This window comes from Anolis sagrei, chromosome 5 (genome assembly GCF_037176765.1).
Source record: "Anolis sagrei isolate rAnoSag1 chromosome 5, rAnoSag1.mat, whole genome shotgun sequence".
In the NCBI taxonomy this organism is placed as follows: Eukaryota; Metazoa; Chordata; class Lepidosauria; order Squamata; family Dactyloidae; genus Anolis; species Anolis sagrei.
Genome location: NC_090025.1, coordinates 8,126,931 through 8,149,496, shown reverse-complemented (window position 1 = coordinate 8,149,496; position 22,566 = coordinate 8,126,931). Strand labels below are relative to the sequence as shown.

At 43.4% G+C, this 22,566-nt stretch overlaps 1 protein-coding gene across 1 annotated transcript; it reads right to left on the bottom strand.

The window, feature by feature from the left end:
- Positions 1-9,813: 9,813 nt before the first annotated feature.
- LOC132777280 (vasotocin-neurophysin VT-like) lies at positions 9,814-18,429 on the bottom strand. Its single transcript, XM_067468359.1, has 3 exons — positions 18,133-18,429; positions 13,479-13,680; positions 9,814-10,114 (listed from the first exon to the last, which is right to left on the bottom strand). The coding sequence occupies exons 1-3, from the start codon at positions 18,412-18,414 to the stop codon at positions 9,951-9,953; spliced, it is 648 nt and encodes a 215-aa protein (XP_067324460.1). The 5' UTR covers positions 18,415-18,429; the 3' UTR covers positions 9,814-9,950.
- Between the last annotated feature and the right edge of the window lie 4,137 nt (positions 18,430-22,566).

The following is a 22,566-nucleotide window of genomic DNA, read 5'->3' as shown; positions in this document are numbered from 1 at the left end:
TGATAGATCTTCTGTCTAACACAAGTATGTATAAAGCAAGCTGGATCAATCCTGGTTTTGCAGAGAAATGCAACACAGGCAAACCAAGAGTGGGTCAAATTGTGCTGTTATCCCCATCAAGCGGTAAGTGCCTTTTCCTTCATAGAATCAGAAAATCATAGTCTCAGAAGGGAACCCAAAGGTCATCTAGTCCAACCTCTTCCCAATGTAGGGCTATTAAGGTTGGATGTTCATGGCCATATAATGCAATTTCAAATGTGAGTATAGACTCACGTAATGGTCAATATGGGTTCATGTACTTAAACTGCATTATATGGGTCTGCATTGACCATATAATACTGTTTCAAACATGAGTATAGACTCATGTAATGGTCAGTATAGACTCATGTAACGGTCAAGTATGGGTTCATGTACTTAAACTGTATTATATGGGTTTGCATTGACCATATAACACAGGTCAGAACTGAGTATAGACTCGTGTAATGATCAGTACGGGCTCATGTACTTAAACTGTATTATATGAGTCTACATTGACCATATAATGCAGTTTCAGAACTGAGTATAGACTCGTGTAATGGTCAAGTATGGGCTCATGCATTTAAACCATATTATATGAGTCTACACTGATCATATAATGCTGTTTCAAACATGAGTATAGACTCATGTAATGATCACTATAGACTTGTGTAATGATCAGTACGGGCTCATGTACTTAAACTACATTATCTAGGTCTACATTGACCATATAATGCAGTTTCAAAACTGAGTATAGACTCATGTAATGATCAGTACAGACTCATGTAATAGTCAGTATGGCTCATGTGCTTATACAACATTATCTAGGTCTACATGGATGATATAATGCAGTTTCAAACATGAGTATAGACTTGTGTAATGTTCAGTATAGACTCGTGTAATGGTCAGTATGGAATTATATACTTAAACTGCATTATATGGGTCTACATTGACAATATAATGCAGTTTCAAAACTGAGTATAGACTTGAGTAATGGTCAAGTATGGGCTCATGCATTTAAACCATATTATATGAGTCTACATTGATCATATAATGCTGTTTCAAACATGAGTATAGACTCATGTAATGATCACTATAGACTCGTGTAATGGTCAGTATGGGCTCATGTACTTAAACTGCATTGTATGGGTCTACATTGACCAAATAATGCTGTTTCAGACATGAGTATAGACTCATGTAATGGTCACTATGGGCTCATGTACTTCAGCTACATTATCTGGGTCTACATTGACCATATAATGCAGCTTCAGACATGAGTATAGACTCATGTAATGGTCAAGTATGGGCTCATGTACTTAAACTGTATTATATGAGTCTACATTGACCATATAACACAGTTTCAAAACTGAGTATAGACTTGTGTAATGATCAGTACGGGCTCATATACTTCAACTGCATTATATGAGTCTTCATTGATCATATAATGCAGTTTCAGAACTGAGTATAGACTCATGTAATGGTCAAGTATGGGCTCATGTACTTAAACTGTATTATATGAGTCTACATTGACCATATAATGCTGTTTCAAACATGAGTATAAACTCATGTAATAATCACTATAGACTTGTGTAATGATCAGTACAGGCTCATGTACTTAAACTGTGTTGTATGGGTCTACATTGACCATATAATGCAGTTTCAAAACTGAGTATAGACTCGTGTAATGATCAGTATAGACTCATGTAATAGTCAGAATGGGCTCATGTGCTTAAACTACATTATCTAGGTCTACATTGACCATATAATGCAGTTTCAAAACTGAGTATAGACTCGTGTAATGATCAGTATAGACTCATGTAATAGTCAGAATGGGCTCATGTGCTTAAACTACATTATCTAGGTCTACATTGACCATATAATGCAGTTTCAAAACTGAGTATAGACTCGTGTAATGATCAGTATAGACTCATGTAATAGTCAGAATGGGCTCATGTGCTTAAACTACATTATCTAGGTCTACATTGACCATATAATGCAGTTTCAAAACTGAGTATAGACTCATGTAGTGATCAACATAGACTCGTGTAATGGTCAGTATGGGCTTGTACTTAAACTGCATTATATGAGTCTACATGGACCATATAATGCAGTTTCAAACATGAGTATAGACTCATATAATGTCAGTATGTAATGATCAGTATAGACTCGTGTAATGGTTAGTATGGGCTCATGTAGTTAAACTGCATTATATGGCAGTGTAGTCTACTACCATTTGTGAAAATTTGTTCCACTGAACCAATATGGAGCTTGACTCCATTGGTTCTTCTCCAAATTTATTCCAACTTCTACATCCCATGGTATCGGATAGAGGATTCCCTGCCCCACTCAGATGGAGATACAGTAAGATGGCAGGACTTGTTCATATCAACACAGAGGTTATGAGGTTGTTGACTTATTAGCACTTTTCAGCAAATAGATATCAAATCCTCAAGAGTTTCGGCCCCACATCTTTGCTCAGTGTCCCAGGTAACACCAAAGTATGTTATGTATAAAGAGCTCCTACCTGTTTTGACTACCTGAAATTCTACTATAGTCTGTATCCTGTTCCTGTCTGTTGGACATCATGCTTCCCAAGGTAATATATAATCACAATGCTCTAAATGTTCGTGTGATTTTTTTTTTTGGCATTCAGTTTCTATTAATACTTGGATCATGTAAAGCGAAGAGAATGTAAGAACCGGTCAAGAGCTGGTCAAGCTGTTCACCTGAAAGCCAAAATCTTCTTTCAGATTATGGTTAGCTGTGCAACCATTAAAATAATAGAATCATAGAATCCTAAAGTTGGAAGAGACCTCATGGGCCATCCAGTCCAACCCCATTCTGCCAAGAAGCAGGAATATTGCATTCAAATCACCCCTGACAGATGGCCATCCAGCCTCTGTTTAAAAGCTTCCAAAGAAGGAGCCTCCACCACACTCCGGGGCAGAGAGTTCCACTGCTGAACGGCTCTCACAGCCAGGAAGTTCTTCCTAATGTTCAGATGGAATCTCCTCTCTTGTACTTTGAAGCCATTGCTCCATTGCGTCCTGGTCTCCAGGGAAGCAGAAAACAATCTTGCTCCCTTCTCCCTATGACTTCCCCTCACATATTTATACATGGCTGTAATGTCTCCTCTCAGCCTTCTCTTCTTCAGTCTAAACATGCCCAGCTCCTTAAGCCGCTCCTCATAGGGCTTGTTCTCCAGACCCTTGATCATTTTAGTTTTTTTAGATCATTAAAAAAGAAAGAAAGCCAAAAGTGGTTTGATAGAGGTATTACTTTCCAGGGCATAGATATATTTGATTATTGATTATACTATGTAACAAAATTTGAAACAGTTTTCTGTTCCTGTTTTGAAAGTGTTATTTTCTCTTTGAAAGTGTTATTTTCTATTTTAAAAAATCTCTTAACAGTGTTATTTTATGTATGTTTGAAAGGTGACAGAAGAGTAGATGAACTTATTAATTGAAAATATCTTTGTATGCTTTATCTATTATTGACTAATTATTTATTTATCTATTTATTGACGATTCTAAAGCCTTTGTCTGTGTAGATCGTAATAAACTGTGGCAAATTCTTGATGTTCTGGGGATACCAAGCCACCTTGTCTCTCTCCTGAGGAATCTGTATAAGGACTGAGTAGCAACAGTCAGAACTGACCACAGACTAGTTCAAGATTGGGAAAGGCATACGGCAGGGTTATATACTCTCCCCCAACCTATTCAACTTGTATGCAGAACACATCATGCGATGTGTGGGGCTTGAGAAATGCAAGGCTTGGGTGAAAATTGCTGGAAGAAACATTAACAACCTTAAATGTGCAGATAATACCACTTTGATGGCCGAAAGCGAGGAGGAGCTGAGGAGCCTTCTAATCAAGGTGAAAGAAGAAAGAGCAAAAGTTGGGTTGCAGCTAAACATTAAAGAAACCAAAATTTTGGCAACTGGACTGATCGACAACTGAGAAATAGAGGGAGAAAACGTGGAGGCAGTGAAAGGTTTGTATTCCTAGGTGCAAATATGACTGCAGACGCAGACAGCAGCCAGGAAATCAGGAGTCGCTTACTTCTTCGAAGGAGAGCAATGTCCAATCTCGATAAAATAGTGAAGAGTAGAGACATCAGACTGGCAACGAAAATCCACATAGTAAAAGCAATGGTATTCCCCATAGTCACCTATGGATGTGAGAGCTGGACCATAGGAAAGGCTGAGCAAAGGAAGATAGATGCTTTTGAATTGTGGTGTTGGAGGAAAGTTCTGAGAGTGCCTTGGACCGTGAGAAGATCCAACCAGTCCATACTTCAAGAAATAAAGTCTGACTGCTCATTGGAGGGAAGGAGATTTATTTTATTTGTCGTATCAGGGTAACCAGTCAATTGTATTACATTTCTAACAGAACAAAACAAACAAACAAACAGACAAAATACAAAATTTGCAAGTTTGGTTAAATATCTTTTGGCCAGTATCTGGCCACTTGGAGTGCTTCTGGTGTTGCTGCAAGAAGGTCCTCCATTGTGCATGTGGTAGGGCTCAGGTTGCATTGCAGCAGGTGGTCAGTGGTTTGCTCTTCTCCACACTCGCATGTTGTGGATTCCACTTTGTGGTTGGCTCTGCATCTTGTGGTGCCAGAGCGCAGTCTGTTCAGCGCCTTCCAAGTCGCCCAGTCTTCTGTGTGGCCAGGGGGAGTCTCTCATTTGGTATCAGCCATTGGTTGAGGTTCTGGGTTTGAGCCTGCCACTTTTGGACTCTCGCTTGCTGAGGGAAGGAGCTGAGAGGCAAAGATGAAGTCCTTTGACCACATAATGAGGAGACAGGAAAGCTTAGAGAAGACAATGATGCTGGGAAAAATGGAAGGGAAAAGGAAGAGGGGCCAACCAGGGCAAGATGGATGGATGGCATCCTTGAAGTGACAGGCTTGACTCTGAAGGAGCTGGGGGTGGCCCCAGCCAACAGGGAGCTTTGGTGTGGGCTGGTCCAGGAGGTCACGAAGTGACTAAACAAATAAACAACAACAAGTGCTTTATCTAAGGCAGTATTTCTCAACCTTCCTAATGCCACGACCCCTTAATACAGTTCCTCATGTTGTGGTGACCCCGAACCATAAAATTATTTTCATTGCCACTTCATAACTGTCATTTTGCTACTGTTCTGAATCGTGATGTAAATATCTGATATGCAGGATTTATTTTCATTCACTGGACCAGATTCGGCACAAATACCTGACACGTCCCAATTTGAATACTAGTGGGGTTGGGGTGGGATTGATTTTGTCATTTGGCAGTTGTAGTTGCTGGGATTTATAGTTCACCTACAATCAAAGAGTATTCTGAACTCCACCAAAAATGTATTAAGGGGCCTCGGCACTAGGAAGGTTGAGAAACACTAATCTAGATGTTCTCTAGTTGCTTCTACAGAGGAACGTATACCAATGAAATCCTGGCCAGTGTCTCCCAAGGCAGTTTTTAGCAGAAAATATAATCTGGAGTTCTTGACCTCTCTCTGACAACTTTCAATGGCACTGACATTACTTCAAATTGGGCTAATGAAATGAAATTGGTGTGAAGTGATAATAATGCCATTGTTTTTCTCTGACTTCCTTCAATGAAGCCAAGAAGTAGAGATAAAAGGGTGGGGGGGGGGGGCGGACACCAACTAATCTATTATTCTGGTCAGGACAACCTTGACTTGAAGGCAGTGGTTTGGTAAGGAAGGAGGTTCATCTCTTCGACTGCATTAGGACAATTACTGGTCGGGAAGAGCTATTTCACTGGAGAGCATAAACCAGGCAGAATGTTTTTATTCTTATCCCAAAGGAGAATAAAGAAAGGAAATGTATTGTCAAAGGATTTCATGGCTGGGATCACTGGGTTGTTGTAGATTTTTTGGGCTATATGGCTATGTTCTAGAAGCATTCTCTCCTGACGTTTCGCCTGCATCTATGGCAAGCATCCTCAGAGGCTGTGAGACCTCACAACCTCTGAAGATGCTTGCTATAGGTGTAGGCAAAATGTCAGGAAAGAATGCTTCTAGAACATGGCCACACAGCCCGAAAAGCCTACAACAACCCAAAGACAGTAAAGGTAGTTGACATTAAGTCTAGTCATGTCCGACTCTGGGAATGGTGCTCATCTCTATTTCTAAGCCCAAGAGCTGGTGTTGTCCGTAGACATCTCCAAAGTCATGTGGCCGGCATGATTACATAGAGCGCCGTTACCTTCCCGCCAAAGCGGTACCTATTGATCTACTCATATTCGCGTGTTTTTGAACTGCTAGGTTGGCAGAAGCTGGGGATAACAGCAAGAGCTCACCCCGCTCCCTGGATTCAAACCGCCGTTACCTTCCCACCAAAGCGGTACCTATTGATCTACTCATATTTGCATGTTTTGAACTGCTAGGTTGGCAGAAGCTAGGGATAACAGCAAGAGCTCACCCTGCTCCCCGGATTCAAACCGCCGTTACCTTCCCGCCAAAACGGTACCTATTGATCTACTCATATTTGCATGTTTTTGAGCTGCTAGGTTGGCAGAAGCTGGGGATAACAGCAAGAGCTCACCCCGGTCCCTGGATTTCAAACCACTGACCTTTCGGTCAGCAAGTTCATCAGCTCAGTGGTTTAACCCGCTGTGCCATTGGGGTCTCCATAAAATAAAGAAAGATTGGGTCAAACGTTGGGAAAGGGGGCATGAATACGGTGGCTCTGCTTATATTGTTAGGCTCCAACTCCCATCATTCCTCTCCAGGTTTGCAGGTTAGGAATAATGGGAGCTGGAGCTTGGCAACATTTAGAGGCCACCAATTGCTCAACTTGACTCTTAAGGGTTTGTTTCCAGAACTTGGAAAAGTAGCCATGTATGTATGAATGAATGAGTAAATTGCAAGTCCAATAACAATCCTGGTTGAGGAGTTCTGGAAGTTGTAAAAAGGAAACGTTTCCAAGGTTCTCTTTGTATCGTGCTATGGTTCTATGATCCACTGCTTTTCCAAAACTTCAAGGCAGAAGCACGGAAAAGGACAAATCACTGAGTACTCGTAGTTTCCATGTTTGATGACTTCCCCTTTTGTAGGCTTTAGCATTCCTACTACTCATTTCCTGCAGCCATTTCTTCTTCCCTCTCTTTTTCCATTAGACGATGTCCTTGATTATGGGTATGCCTTGTAAATAAAGTCACACACACACACACATACACAAACACACACACACACACACACACACATATTCAAAGAATCCTAAGCTAATTTCTTTTTCCCTTGACCTTTGTGTTGTGATTTATTGTTCAGCTTCTGCCTTACCGATTACTTACTCTGCTTGAGAGGTCCACTGCAATCTCTCACATTTTCCAACATTAACTTCCTCTGCAGAAGTAGTTTGTCTACATCAGGTCAAAGTCTATATTCAGTTGAAGGCTGCCTAAGCATTGCTATTGTGTATGTGGTGCCATTGCGCATTGCATGCAAATTTATGCTGTGCATTGCACACACAGATATGCATTTCATAGTTCGTGAATTTCACCTTTGTCTACCCGTTCAGTAGAGCAGTGTTGCAATTCAGAAATGCACCGTTGTCATATAACTCCATGTCACATAACCCCAGTTGTCATACAACTCTGTGGTTGGCATTGTGTTCATGACACATGTATGTGTAAGTAGTGCTAAATATGAATTGGCCATAGCGCAACAGAAATGTTCTGCTGACAACAACTGAAGCAGAGTTTCACATACAGCAATGTACATTGTATTGTCGAAGGCTTTCATGGCCGGAATCACTGGGTTGTTGTAGGTTTTTTCAGGCTATATGGCCATGGTCTAGAGGCATTCTCTCCTGACATTTCGCCTGCATCTATGGCAAGTATCCTCAGATGCCTCAGATCCTCACTACCTCTGAGGATGCTTGCCATAGATGCAGGCGAAACATCAGGAGAGAATGCCTCTAGACCATGACCGTATAGCCCGAAAAAACCTACAACAACCCAATGTACATTGTGTTTATGCACATTGTGTTGTGTTTACATTTACACAACAGCATCCAGTCATTGAATGTGTGGTGCAATGCTGCTATGCCAGGTGTTTTAGACTTCAATTCCCAGAATGCTGCCTTCCAGGTGTTTTGGACTTCAACTCCCAGAATTCCTAATGCCAGATAGGCTGTTAGGAATTCTGGGAATTGAATTCCAAAACACTTGGAGGAAGGGCCGAAGTTTGCTCATGCCTGTGCTATTCTGTTTGGTGTTTGCATAGTGCTGGTGCGACATATCCCCACATATGAATATTTATGCCATACTGAGATAATGTTTATTTTCATGAGTGTACAGTTATATTCCATCTCTTTAAAGTAGGATCCCAGCTGTGTGCTTGTGGGATTGGCTTGGCTTGGCTAAAGCCAACCTTAAAAACTGTGGCATAGACACAGAGAACTGGGAAGCCCTGTCCCTTGAGCGTTCTAACTGGAGGTCAGCTGTGACCAGCAGTGCTGCAGAATTTGAAGAGGCACGAATGGAGGGCAAAAGGGAAAAACGTGTCAAGAGGAAGGCATGTCAAGCCAACCCTGACCAGGATCGCCTTCCACTTGGAAACTGTTGTCCTCACTGCGGGAGAACATGCGGATCAAGAATAGGGCTCCAAAGTCACCTACGTACCCATCGCCAGGACACCGCACTTGGAGGACCATCATCCTCGGGCTATGAGGGATCGCCTAAGTAAGTAAGCTTGTGGGATAACATCTAAAGCAGCACTTGGAGGATGGATTTTTCTGAGAATTTTGGATAGGTCCAATTTTTCCGATACCTAATGTCTAAACCCCCCCCCCCCCCCCCCCATGAGATGATAGCATTGTGCTCTTGTTTGAATTTTAAAGCTGCTTTCCATTCAGTTGGCTTTGTGGGAGGCTGAACCCTTCAACAAAGGTCTGAAATATTGGGTTGTTGTAGGTTTTTTTCGGGCTATATGGCTATGGTCTAGAGGCATTCTCCCTGACGTTTTGCCTGCATCTATGGCAAGCATCCTCAGAGGTAGTGAGGTCTGTTGGAACTAGGACAAAGGGTTTATATATCTGTGGAATGACCAGGGTGGGACAAAGGACTCTTGTCTGCTGGAGCTAGATGTGAATGTTTCAACTGACTACCTTGATTAGCATATAATGGCCTGACAGTGCCTGGAGCAAACTTTTGTTGAGAGGTGATTAGATGTCCTTGTTTGTTTCCTCTCTGTTGTTGTGCTGTTGTAATTTTAGAGTTTTTCTAATACTGGTAGCCAGATTATATGCTAATCAGGGTGGTCAGTTGAAGCATTCACACCTAGCTCCAGCAGACAAGAGTCCTTTGTCCCACTCTGGTCATTCCACAGATATAAAAAACCATTTTTTCCTAGTTCCAACAGACCTCACTACCTCTGAGGATGCTTGCCATAGATGCAGGCGAAACGTCAGGAGAGAATGCCTATAGACCATGGTCATATAGCCCGAAAAAACCTACAACAACCCAGTGATTCCGGCCATGAAAGCCTTCGACAATACGTCTGAAATATTTCTCAGCTGGGTAGAGTCTGTTGTATTGTTGGCCACCTCTCCATTTGGGTCTCCTGTTGTGCATCTACACTAGGATGAATGCAGTTTGGTGCCACTTTCACAGCTATGGATCAATGCTAGGGTATCCTGGGATTTGTATTCATTCTTTGGCACAGAAGAGCGAGATTCCAGTGCAATGAGCCAAGGCAGCTAAAATGGGATCACACTGCATCCATTCTACAACGTAATTGCTCCCAAGGTCAAGCTTTTGCTCAAGAACAGATCTCACCTTATGATGCCATAAAAGACTTTTTTATTATTTGCTGTGTATTTACATTTTAGTCACAAATGGTTACTTTCTTTCTGTTTCTTTTCCAGAGGGCAACACGGGAGGGCTATAGCTGGCCTTCCAAATGGCCCCGTATTCCTGTCCTCGTTAGAACGACTGCTTGCCCTGTGGCTTGTTGGCGTTGGCCATGTGCATCAGCTTGAGGAGCAGGTCTCCAGCCGAACTGTCCATCACGGTCAGGTTCTTTTCGGAGGATGCCCGGCTTCTTCCGCCATCTTCGTCCACGCAAGCGGCATCCGCGGTGCAGCTCTCTGGAGAAGGAAGAAACCAAAGCAAGGCTATGTTCATGGGATGGGTAGAAGGTAACAAAATGGATCAGATGGCAGTCCCTTTGGGTTGGTACCTCTTGGTGTCGTCCATACACAAATGACTCATAGAATCATAGAATCAAAGAGTTGGAAGAGACCTCATGGGCCATCCAGTCCAACCCTCTGCCAAGAAGCAGGAATATTGCATTCAAATCACCCCTGACAAATGGCCATCCAGCCTCTGCTTAAAAGCTTCCAAAGAAGGAGCCTCTACCACACTCCGGGGCAGAGAGTTCCACTGCTGAATGGCTCTCACAGTCAGGAAGTTCTTCCTCATGTTCAGATGGAATCTCCTCTCTTGTAGTTTGAAGCCATTGTTCCGCGTCCTAGTCTCCATGGAAGCAGTAAACAAGCTTGCTCCCTCCTCCCTGTGGCTTCCTCCCACAGATTTATACATGGCTATCATATCTCCTCTCAGCCTTCTCTTCTTCAGGCTAAACATGTCCAGTTCCCTAAGTCGCTCCTCATAGGGCTTGTTCTCCAGACCCTTGATCATTTTAGTCGCCCTCCTCTGGACACATTCCAGCTTGTCAATATCTCTCTTGAATTGTGGTGCCCAGAATTGGACACAATATTCCAGATGTGGTCTAACCAAAGCAGAATAGAGGGGTAGCATTACTTACTTAGATCTAGACACTATGCTCCTATTGAGGCAGGCCAAAATCCCATTGGCTTTTTTTGCCCCCACATCACATTGTTGGCTCATGTTTAACTTGTTGTCCATGAGGACTCCAAGATCTTTTTCACACGTACTGCTCTCGAGCCAGGCGTCCCCCATTCTGTATCCTTGCATTTCATTTTTTTCTGCCAAAGTGGAGTATCTTGCATTTGTCACTGTTGAACTTCATTTTGTTAGTTTTGGCCAATCATCTCTCTAATCTGTCAAGATCGTTTTGAATCCTGCTCCTGTCCTCTGGACTATTGGCTATCCCTCCCAATTTGGTTTCTCATTTCAAAAGGTTTCTCTTCTCAGAAGCCAAGATTACTACATCCAGGCTATTATACTATGGCCATATCATGACATAATATGACTAACTGGGGGGAAAGTGGATAAGGCTTAGTTAATTGGAAGGCAGTAGGAGAACAACAGCAACAACAACAACAACAACAACAACAAAACTTTATTTCTATTCCACCCCATCTCCCCGTACGGATTCAGGGCAGCTAAAAGAATAGATGGAACTGTTGTTGTTGTTGTTGTTGTTGTTGTTTTAACGACAGAATTGGGGCAAACTTCCCACACTGAACCCCCATGACCAACAGAAAATACTTAAGGCCATCCAGTGCAACTCCCTTCACTAGGGCAAGAAAACATAATCAAAGCTCTCTTGACAAAGAGCCATCCAGCCATAGATATAGATAGATATGATTCACACACAGAGAGATATAGTATCATAGATTTGAAAGGGACCCTGGAAGAAGAACAATTATAGGGTTGTTGTAGGTTTTTTTCGGGCTATATGGCCATGTTTTAGAGGCATTCTCTCCTGACTTTTCGCCTGCATCTATGGCAAGCGAGGTAGTGTGGTCTGTTGGAACTAGGAAAATGGGTTTATATATCTGTGGAAAGACCAGGGTGGGACAAAGGACTCTTGTCTACTGGAGCTAGGTGTGAATGCTAATCACCTTGATTAGCATTTGATAGCCTGGAAGTTCCTGGAGCAATCTTTTGTTGAGAGGTGATTAGATGTCCCTGATTGTATGTTGCATGTTCCGGAGTGGGCAAACCAGACACTCTCCTCATCAACACTGACAAAGAAACAGCAAGAAATACTGTTTACCCAAAATCATAAAGAAATTACATATATATTAGAAACAAACACTTTCTCATTACTTTATTTTCCAGATCAACAGACTGGGCCACAGCAACGCGTGGCAGGGGACGGCTAGTATGTTATATTGTTTGCAGTGTTAGCAGCTTTGGGTCTGTTGGAAGTGGGATAGAGATGATGATGGTGGTGGTAGTGGTGATGAAATTGTAAACCAGGCCTACAATCTTGTAATTTTGGGACACACGTTTGCATGTGTTAAAACCCCTTTTGTGTCCCACTCTGGGATGAAAGTAGCATTTAAATAAAATAATTAAATAACACTATCTGAACATGACTCCCAAACCTACATTTTCAGCATGATCCCCAAATACCTTAGGTTTTGAACTACATTTTCGCAACCAAAGTTGATATGGACGCCGGATATTTTCCTGGCTGTTCCAAAGCATCAGGAGAAGCACTTGCAGCAAAGCCTTCATTTGAGGTGCTGCAACTGCTTCTGAAAATTATAAATAATAATAATAATAATCTTTATTTATACCTTGCCACCATCTCCTCAAAGGGGACTTGAGGCAGCTTACATACTCTACTTAGGCAGAAAAAAATGAAATGCAAAGATATAGAATGGGGGACAATGCCTGGCTCGAGAGCAGTACGTGTGAAAACGATTTTGGAGTCCACGTGGATAACAAGTTAAACATGAGCCAACAATGTGATGCGGTGGCAAAAAAAGCCAATGGGATCTTGGCCTGCATCAATAGGAGCATAGTGTCTAGATCCAGGGAAGTCATGCTCCCCATGCTCTATTCCACTTTGGTTAGACCACACCTGGAATATTGTGTCCAATTCTGGGCACCACAATTCAAGAGAGATATTGGCAAGCTGGAATGTGTCCAGAGGAGGGCGACTAAAATGATCAAGGGTCTGGAGAACAAGCCCTATGAGGAGCGGCTTAAGGATCTGGGCATGTTTAGCCTGAAGAAGAGAAGGATGAGAGGAGATATGATAGCCATGTATAAATATGTGAGAGGAAGCCACAGGGAGGAGGGAGCAAGCTTGTTTACTGCTTCCATGGAGATTAGGACAAGTAACAATGGCTTCAAGCTACAAGAAAGGAGATTCCATCTGAACATGAGGAAGAACTTCCTGACTGTGAGAGCCGTTCAGCAGTGGAACTCTCTGCCCCGGAGTGTGGTGGAGGCTCCTTCTTTGGAAGCTTTTAAACAGAGGCTGGATGGCCATCTGTCAGGGGTGATTTGAATGCAATTGTCCTGCTTCTTGGCAGAATGGGGTTGGACTGGATGGCCCATGAGGTCTCTTCCAACTCTTTGATTCTATGATTCTGTTGTTATCATTATCATCATCAACAGATATAGCTACAGTGATGGAGCTCCAGCATCTTAGTTACATCTGATGATGCAGGACTTTTGCCCAGTAACATGCATCCTCTTTTCGCCTCCTTGTTAACTGACTTAACTGTAGGGAAAGATGGGGTACAAATTAAGTAAATACATGAATTCTCCTCTTTGCTTACTTACCATCATTGCAGCAAATGCCGGACGCAGCGCATCTCCCGCCTGCGCTGCACGGCTTCCCTCCAGCCTCACAAGGAGAAGGCAGGTAATTCTCTTCCAGGCAGCGCAGAGTTTCGGCCGTGCCAAAGTAGCAGCCCATCTCTTCCCCGCAGCAGATGCTGGGGCCAAAGCAGTTCCCTTTGTTCCCAGGACCACAAGGGATACACTAAAAGGGGGGCGGGGGGGAATGAGAAGTAGATTGAATGACAGCATTGGAAAACTTTTGCAACAACCTAAAGGAAGTCTGTTTTTGGAAACTAAGCATCACGGTTGGGAGAAGTAGATTGAATGACAGCATTGGAAAGCTTTTGCAACAACCTAAAGGAAGTCTGTTTTTGGAACCTAAGCATGTTCAACACGGTTGTTACTTGGATGGAAAGCCACCAATGCTGCTGGCTTTATTTTGGAGAGAGGAATTGGCAACACTATATCTTGGTTAAAGGTAAAGGTTGTCCCTTGACATTAAGTCCAGTCGTGTCCAACTCTGGGGGTTGGTGCTCATCTCCATTTCTAAGCCGAAGAGCCGGCGTTGTCCATAGACACCTCCAAGGTCATGTGGCTGGCATGACTGCATGGAGTGCCGTTACCTTCCCGCCAGAGCGGTACCTATTGATCTACTCACTTTTGCATATTTTCGAACTGCTAGGTGTCCGATTCTGGGGGTTGGAGCTCATCTCCATTTCTAAGCCGAAGAGCCGTAGACACCTCCAAGGTCATGTGGCTGGCATGACTGCATGGAGTGCCGTTACCTTCCCGCCAGAGCGGTACCTATTGATCCACTCACTTTTGCATATTTTCAAACTGCTAGGTGTCCGATTCTGGGGGTTGGAGCTCATCTCCTTTTCTAAGCCGAAGAGCTGGCGTTGTCCATAGACACCTACAAAGTCATGTGGCCGGCATGACTGCATGGAGTGCCGTTACCTTCCCGCCAGAGTGGTACCTATTGATCTATTCACTTTTGCATATTTTCGAACTGCTAGGTGTCCGATTCTGGGGGTTGGAGCTCATCTCCATTTCTGAGCCAAAGAGCCGGCGTTATCCATAGACACCTCCAAGGTCATGTGGTCGGCATGACTGCATGGAGCGCCATTACCTTCCCGATGGAAGGTACTCACATTTGCATGTTTTCAAACTGCTAGGTGTCCATTCTGGGGCTTGGAGCTCATCTCCATTTCTAAGCCAAAGAGCCGGCATTGTCCATAGACACCTCCAAGGTCATGTGGCCGGCATGACTGCATGGAATGCCGTTACCTTCCCGCAGAAGCGGTACCTATTGATCTACTCCCATTTGCATGTTTTTGAACTGCAAGGTTGGCAGAAGCTGGGGCTGACAGTGGAAGCTCACCCCACTCCCCAGATTCGAACCTGCGACCTTTCGGTCAACAAGCTCAGCAGCTCAGTGGTTCAACCCACTGCAAAACCCTTCTTAAGGAAACCATACTTAAGGAAATCCTATAAAATTCATTGGATTGTTGTAAGTCAACAGATGACTTGAAGGCATGCATACATACACACGCAAATTAGTTCACTGCACTCTAAACATCCTTCTGATCTTGGAAGCTAAGCAAGATCAGCCCTAGTTAATATTTGGATGGGATACTGGGTCCTGTAGCTCTGTTTCAGAGGAAGGAACTGCAAAACCACTCCTGACTACGCCCTGCTTAAGAAAACCCTTCGGGGGTAGAGAAGGGTGGGGTACAAATATTTGAAATAAATAAATAATAATAAAATTCACTAGGTTGTCATAAATGGATTTGGAGGCACATACACACATAGTCATTCAATACTTGCTAAGACCCATGGCTGGTCCCATATCAGTGAGATGGCAAATCTGTGTCAGGTTTACTACACTGAGCTCTCCAAAGTGCTGAATCTATTTCTGAAGAGGATTCAGGACTTTGGAGAGCTCCTGAATATCCAGAATTGACGCCTGTAGTGCATTAATTGCCCCTCTAATTTGGGGACTTCCACCATCATTGGCTCAGTCAGCATGATTTGCATGCACAATGCTTTGAATGACAGCCAAGTGTGGGAGTAAAAGGCATCCATCTGCATAGAAATAGGATGTCAGATGCTGTTGGATTTTAGGATGGAGTTCAGAAATGAGGGGAGTTGTAGCCTACCACTGTCGGGAGAGTTGCAAGATCCCCTTAATAACCAGATACAACAGAAAAGTTCATAACACTTTTCTCACAATCAACAGGTCTACTGCCATGGAACATGGAGGTTCCACAAAATTGTCATGGCTGCTAAAGGTGACTCAACTGATCATGCTGAATGTCCAAAGACTTGTTTGGACCAGGAGTGTCAATAATGGGTCCACTTTGGGTTTTGTCCAAACTATAAAGAGGTGCTATCCAAGCTGCTGGTCTCATTTAGGGTGGAACACTTGAGATAGCTCAATTAATGGGTTATTGTAGGGTTTTTTGGGGATATATGGCCATTAGATGTCCTTGTTTGTTTCCTCTCTGTTGTTGTGCTGTTGTAATTTTAGAGTTTTTTAATACTGGTAGCCAGATGAACAAAATGAACAAAATCTGGTTCTCATCTAATCACCTCTCAACAAAAGTTTGCTCCAGGCACCGTCAGGCCATTATATGCTAATCAAGGTGGTCAATTGAAACATTCACACCTAGCTCCAGCAGACAAGAGTCCTTTGTCCCACCCTGGTCATTCCACAGATATATAAACCCCTTTTCCTAGTTCCAACAGACCTCACTACCTCTGAGGATGCTTGCCATAGATGCAGGCGAAACGTCAGGAGAGAATGCCTCTAGAACATGGCCATATAGCCCGGAAAAACCTACAACAACCCAGTGATTCCGGCCATGAAAGCCTTCGACAATACAGCTCCATTAATGTTTGGACTAGAACTTAGAGCGGACTCACGTATAATGAGATAGAGTTTCATTATACCCATTTTGCAGAGGCAAAATGGAAATAAAGGTTTTTTTAAATCCTTGCGTGTTACTGTTTATATGTGAGTTATATTAATTGTATTTTTGTTTTTTGTTTTATTGATGTGTTGTCGGGCTTGGCCTCATGTAAGCCACTCCGAGTCCCCTTGGGGAGATGGTGGCGGGGTATAAATATATTATTATTATTATTATTATTATTATTATTATTATTATTATTATTATTATGGTACTCAGTGTCCAAAGGTACTGTAATCAGTGTGCTGCAGGATGTCTCACCCACAAAAACAAACACAAACTTTAGGAAATGACATTTATAACCTAGGAACAAAAGTCGTGTTACGTACATAAACATACATAGTGTTAACAGCCAGCATGGTGCAGTAGTTTGAACAATTGGACTTTGGCTTTGGAGACCAAGGTTTGAATTCCCACTCAGCCATTGAAACCCACTGGGTGAGCCTTGGGCAGGTCACACACTCTCACCCTCAGAGGAAGAAAATGGTGAACCTCTTCTGAACAAATCTTGCCAAGACGCACACAACAACAGACTGAAGACTTGGAAAATAATCCAACTTTTTATATATTCATCAAAGAATGGAAATGATTAGAAGGCACATAACAACAACAACAACAACAGATGACCCAGCATAATTTAGTGATTTGCGTATTGGGTTAGGACTGTTGTTGTTGTTGTTGTTGGACTTTAGAGGAACAAATGCAGATGCATAAATATAAATATAACAACAACAACAACAACTGATGACCCAGCTTAATGTAGTGATTTGCGCATTGGGTTAGGACTGTTGTTGTTGTTATATTTATATTTATGCATCTGCATTTGTTCCTCTAAAGCAGGGACCCAAAGCTGCCCACAACCTAAAAAGCAATGCAATTAAAAACATGAAAAAATTAAATATTAACATAGAATTAAACTAGTGGGTTTTTTTTTGTCATGTCAGGAGTGGCTTGGGAAACTGCAAGTCGCTTCTGGTGTGAGAGAACTGGCCGTCTGCAAGGACACCTGGATGTTTTGATGTTTTATCATCCTTGTGGGAGGCTTCTCTCATGTTCCTGCATAAGGAGCTGGAGCTGATAGAGGGAGCTCATCCATGTACTAGTTACAGCTATTAGAACAATTCAGATAAAAGGCAATTTACATTTATAGTTGTTGTGTGCCTTGCAATTGATGCCAACCCTAAGGCAAATCTAGTGTGGGATTTACTGAGGTTGAGAGAGTGTAACTTGTGCAAGGACACTCAGTGGGTTTCCATGGCCGAGCGGGGAATCAGATCCTGGTTTTTGGAGTGAGTCTAATATCCAAAGCTAGGAAACCAGGATCCAAACCCCTGCTGTGCAAGTCACACTCTCTCAGCCTCAGAGGATGGGAATTGCAAGCCTCCTCTGAAAAATTCTGCAAAGAAAACCTTGCAATAGGGTGACCTTAGGGCAGGCATGGGCAAACTTTGGCCCTCCGGGTGTTTTGGACTTCAACTCCTACAATTCCTAACAGCCTACCGGCTGTTAGGAATTGTAGAAGTTGAAGTCCAAAACACCCGGAGGGCCAAAGTTTGCCCATGCCTGCCTCAGGACTTCTGAAAGGCACACAACAAACCAAAAACCTGGAAGATGAAAGGAATTAAAGGCAGCATTTTCTCTCTTTTTCCATGCATTCTCTTTCTTTCTCTCTCCTTCAGTGTTACCTGTCGGATCTCGGTGTCCGGATAGGCCCTCTTTCCTCCTCGAGGGCAGTTCTGGATGTAGCAGGCGGAAGAGAAGGCAAACAGGCAAAAGAGGAAGACTGGGATGGATGCTGGAGTCATGGTGGTGATGGTGGTGATGGTCTCGCAGCTCTGCTTTCCGACTCCTGCCTCCGGACGTTTGCATCTGGCACCAGCCCGGTCCACCTGGCTATTTATGCCTGCCTGCCTTGGCTCGCTTCTGCCCACCCACCACGTAATGCCACATGCGCCAGGGGTGTTCATTTCCACTTTCCGCCCAACCCGGGCTCTGAACGCAGTTGGTAATTGAGCCAATTTGGTGCCGAGACAAGCTCAGGTCCCCAAAGCTTCTCCTGGGTTGTTTTTCATACATGCATCATCAGCATAAATTGGCATGTGATGAAAATAGAGAAGAGGACCACTTTGTGATTTCTCTCTCTCTCTCTCTCTGCATTGCAAAGGCTATTTCGTTAGAAAATAAATTGGGCAACAATTTCAGCAGAGCATCACTTGGCTCCATTATATCTTTTTCTGAGTGTGTGACCTAGTCATATAGATGGATAGTTTTAAGTTAAATATGATAACAGGTGCATAGATGGATGGTTTTACCCTAGTTCTTAGACTGAAGCTAAGTGTTATATCAAATGTAAGGTAAAGGTTTTCCCTGATATTAAGTACAATCGTATCCAACTCTGGGGCTTGGTGCTCATCTCTGTTTCTAAGCCGAAGAACTGGCCTTGTCCATAGACACCTCCTAGGTCATGTGGCTGGCAAGACTGCATGGAACACCATTGACTTCCCGCTGGAGCGGTACCTATTGATCTACTCAAATTTCATAGAATAATAATAATAATAATAATAATAATAATAATAATTTATTTATACCCCGCTACCATCTCCCCAAGGGACTCGGTGCGGCTTACATAAGGCCGAGCCCAAACACAACAATACATGCAATAATCACAACAATACAAGCAATTAAAAATAAAACATAGACGATAACATATAACACTATCAATAAGACAACCTACAATTAAAACTGTGGGAAGGCCAAATGTAAAAATTAAAATTGGAAATAGTGCTGAGGCATGGACGAAAAGGTGATAGTGGCGTTTGTGGAAGACATACGAGCAGACCTAAAAGTATAAAGTGCTTTGGAGGGACAAAGTGCTATAGGATCATTATTCCGGGAAGGCACCCTGGAACAACCACGTCTTCAAGCTCCTCCTGAAGACTGCCAGAGTTGGGGCCTGCCTGATGTCCTTAGGGAGTGAGTTTCAGAGTCAAGGGGCCACCACTGGAAAGGCCCTCTCTCTCGTCCCCACCAATCGCACCTGTGAAGCTGGTGGTACCGAGAGCAGGGCCTCTCCGGATGATCAAAGGGATCGTGTGGGTTCATATACAGAGATGCGGTCACGCAGGTAGGCGGGTCCCAAACAGTTCAGGGCTTTGAAGGTAAGAATCTGCACCTTGAATTGGGTCTGGTAGATGAATGGCAGAATGATAGAATCAAAGAGTTGGAAGAGACCTCCTGGGCCATCCAGTCCAACCCCCTGCCAAGAAGCAGGAATATTGCATTCAAATCACCCCTGACAGATGGCCATCCAGCCTCTGTTTAAAAGCTTCCAAAGAAGAAGCCTCCACCACACTCCGGGGCAGAGAGTTCCACTGCTGAACGGCTCTCAAAGGAAGTTCTTCCTCATGTTCAACCGAAATCAACTGAAGTATGAGTAGTGCAAAATATAGTGGGCTGTTGCTTCCCTTGACTTGGGCACTCTGGTGTGTACTACCATAGCCAAGTCTGGCTTCCCAAGGTACGGGCGCAGCTGGTCCACAAGTTTTAATTGTGCAAAAGCTCCCCTGGTCACCACCAAGACCCTGGGCCCACACAAAAAACAAATATCTATCCTCCCAATTCAGGGAAGCTTCCAAAAAACTGATCAGGGCCCCCATGAAAGCTGGGACAGAAACAGGGCAAGGTTTACCGAGAAAGCACAATCCTAATAAATATTACCACTGCTACTCATAGAATCAAAGAGTTGAAAGAGACCTCATGGGCCATCCAGTCCAACCCCTTTCTGCCAAGAAGCAGGAATATTGCATTCAAATCACCCCTGACAGATGGCCATCCAGCCTCTGTTTAAAAGCTTTCAAAGAAGGAGCCTCCACCACACTCCGGGGCAGAGAGTTCCACTGCTGAACAGCTCTTACAGTACTACTACTACTACTACTACTACTACTAAAATATGGCAATCTATGGATGTGGTAAAACTGTGTTCCTTATATAAAATGGCAAGCCATGGATAGTTGAATCCATGGATGCAGAACCTGTGGATAAGGAGGGAGGAACCTGTGGATATCCTGGATCAAAATGGTTTGCTCCCCTTTTCTCCTCCTGATGAACAATGATACTTCTCTCTTCCCAAAACTGTTCCTCCAGAATTAAATAAGACACTCTCTTCAAGTCCTTGTTTTGTGAACTATGATTTTCTGAAGAACTATTGTGCGAAACCAATGGAAAAGTGCTTCCCAGTATTTCTGCTACTTTGTCCATAGTTTTTTTTTGGGGTGGGGGGGTGGGGGGGAGAGATGAACGAACGAATGTAATGACCGGAGTTTGGAAATGTTGATCTTTTGGACAAAATTTTTGGAAAAGTAACAACTTGAAGAACACACCAACATCGTCCACACCTGAACATTAATGGGACAACACTGCGTTGTGGATGGCATCAGCTTCTCATTGCATTATCTCTTCTTAAAAAATAGCTTCCAGCTCTATGATATATATTATTTAGATATTTTTGTCCCTGGGACAAAGTGGGAGGGAGAACTTGGCACTTCACAGACAAGTTTGGAATGATTCCCTTTGCCCACTCCTTGCGCCAGCAAAATTCCTGGAGGATGGATGTGCCAGGTTGCAGATGGCACCTTGCACTGACTCAACACCATGACGGAGGTGAAACCATCCATCCCCAGTTTGCTTTTCCAAAAACATATCTCCCACTCATCTTCCCATCTGTGCAAAGGCAAGGAGCTTCCATAGCAGCCTTCTCTGGTTCTAGGTTTGCCATTTTATAAGATAAATACGTTGGGAGAACTCAACTTCTACCCTAGTTGTGGACTTCATTAGATGCACCTTTTCCATAGCTTGATCCCATTGAGCCCAAATCTCCCATTTTTGAAGAGGATGAATGTTGGGAGAACTCAGCTTCTACCCTAATGTAGAGTCCATTGGGTGCATCTTTTCCACAGCTGTGTTGTCCCTTCCCTTGATCCCACTAAGTCCCAATCTCCCACTGTATAGGAGTGTACATTGGGAGGACTCAACTTCTACCCCAGTTGTAGACTTCATTGGATGCACCTTCCCTATAGCTGGCTTGGGCCTTCCCTTGATCCCATTGAGCCCCAAATCTCCAATTGTATAGGAGAAATACATTGGGAGAACTCAACTTCTACCCTAGTTGTGGACTTCATTGGATGCACCTATTCCAAAGTTGGGTTGGCCCTTCCCTTGATCCCATTGAGCCCCAAATCTCCAATTGTATAGGAGAAATACATTGGGAGAACTCAACTTCTACCCTAGTTGTGGACTTCATTGGATGCACCTATTCCAAAGTTGGGTTGGCCCTTCCCTTGATCCCATTGAGCCCCAAATCTCCAATTGTATAGGAGAAATACATTGGGAGGACTCAACTTCTACCTTAGTTGAGGACTTCATTGGATGCACCTATTCCGCAATTGGGTTGGCCCTTCCCTTGATCCCATTGAGCCCCAAATCTTCCAATGTATAGGAGAAATACATTGGGAGGACTCACGTTCAAGTTCACTTTATTACGGTCTATGACCAGCTCATTGGGAGGACTCAATCTCCACCCTAATTGAGGATTTCATTGGATGCACCTATTCCACAGCTGGGTTGGTACTTCTCTTGATCCCATTGAGCTCCAAATTCCTCAGTTTTTAAAGGAAATGCATTGGGAGGACTCAATTTCTACCCTAGTTGTGGACTTCATTGGGTGCACCTATCCCATAGCTGGGTTGGTCCTCCCCTTAATCCCATTGAATCCCAAATCATCCATTATATAGGGGAAATATATAGGGAGGTATTCAATATCTACCCTAGTTGAGGACTTCATTGGGTGTACTTCTTCCATAGCTTGATCCCATGGAGTCCCAAATCATCCATTTTATAGGGGAAATGTGTTGGGAGGACTCAATGTCTACTCCTGTTGTGGACTTCATTGGGTGCACTTCTTCCATAGCTTGATCCCATTGAGCCCCAAATCTCCAATTTTATAGGGGAAATGTGTTGGGAGAACTCAAGCTTCTACCCTAAAGTAGAATTTGTTGGATGCATATTTTCTACAGCTGTGTTAATTCTTCGCTTGATCCCATTGAGCCCCAAATCTCCTATTT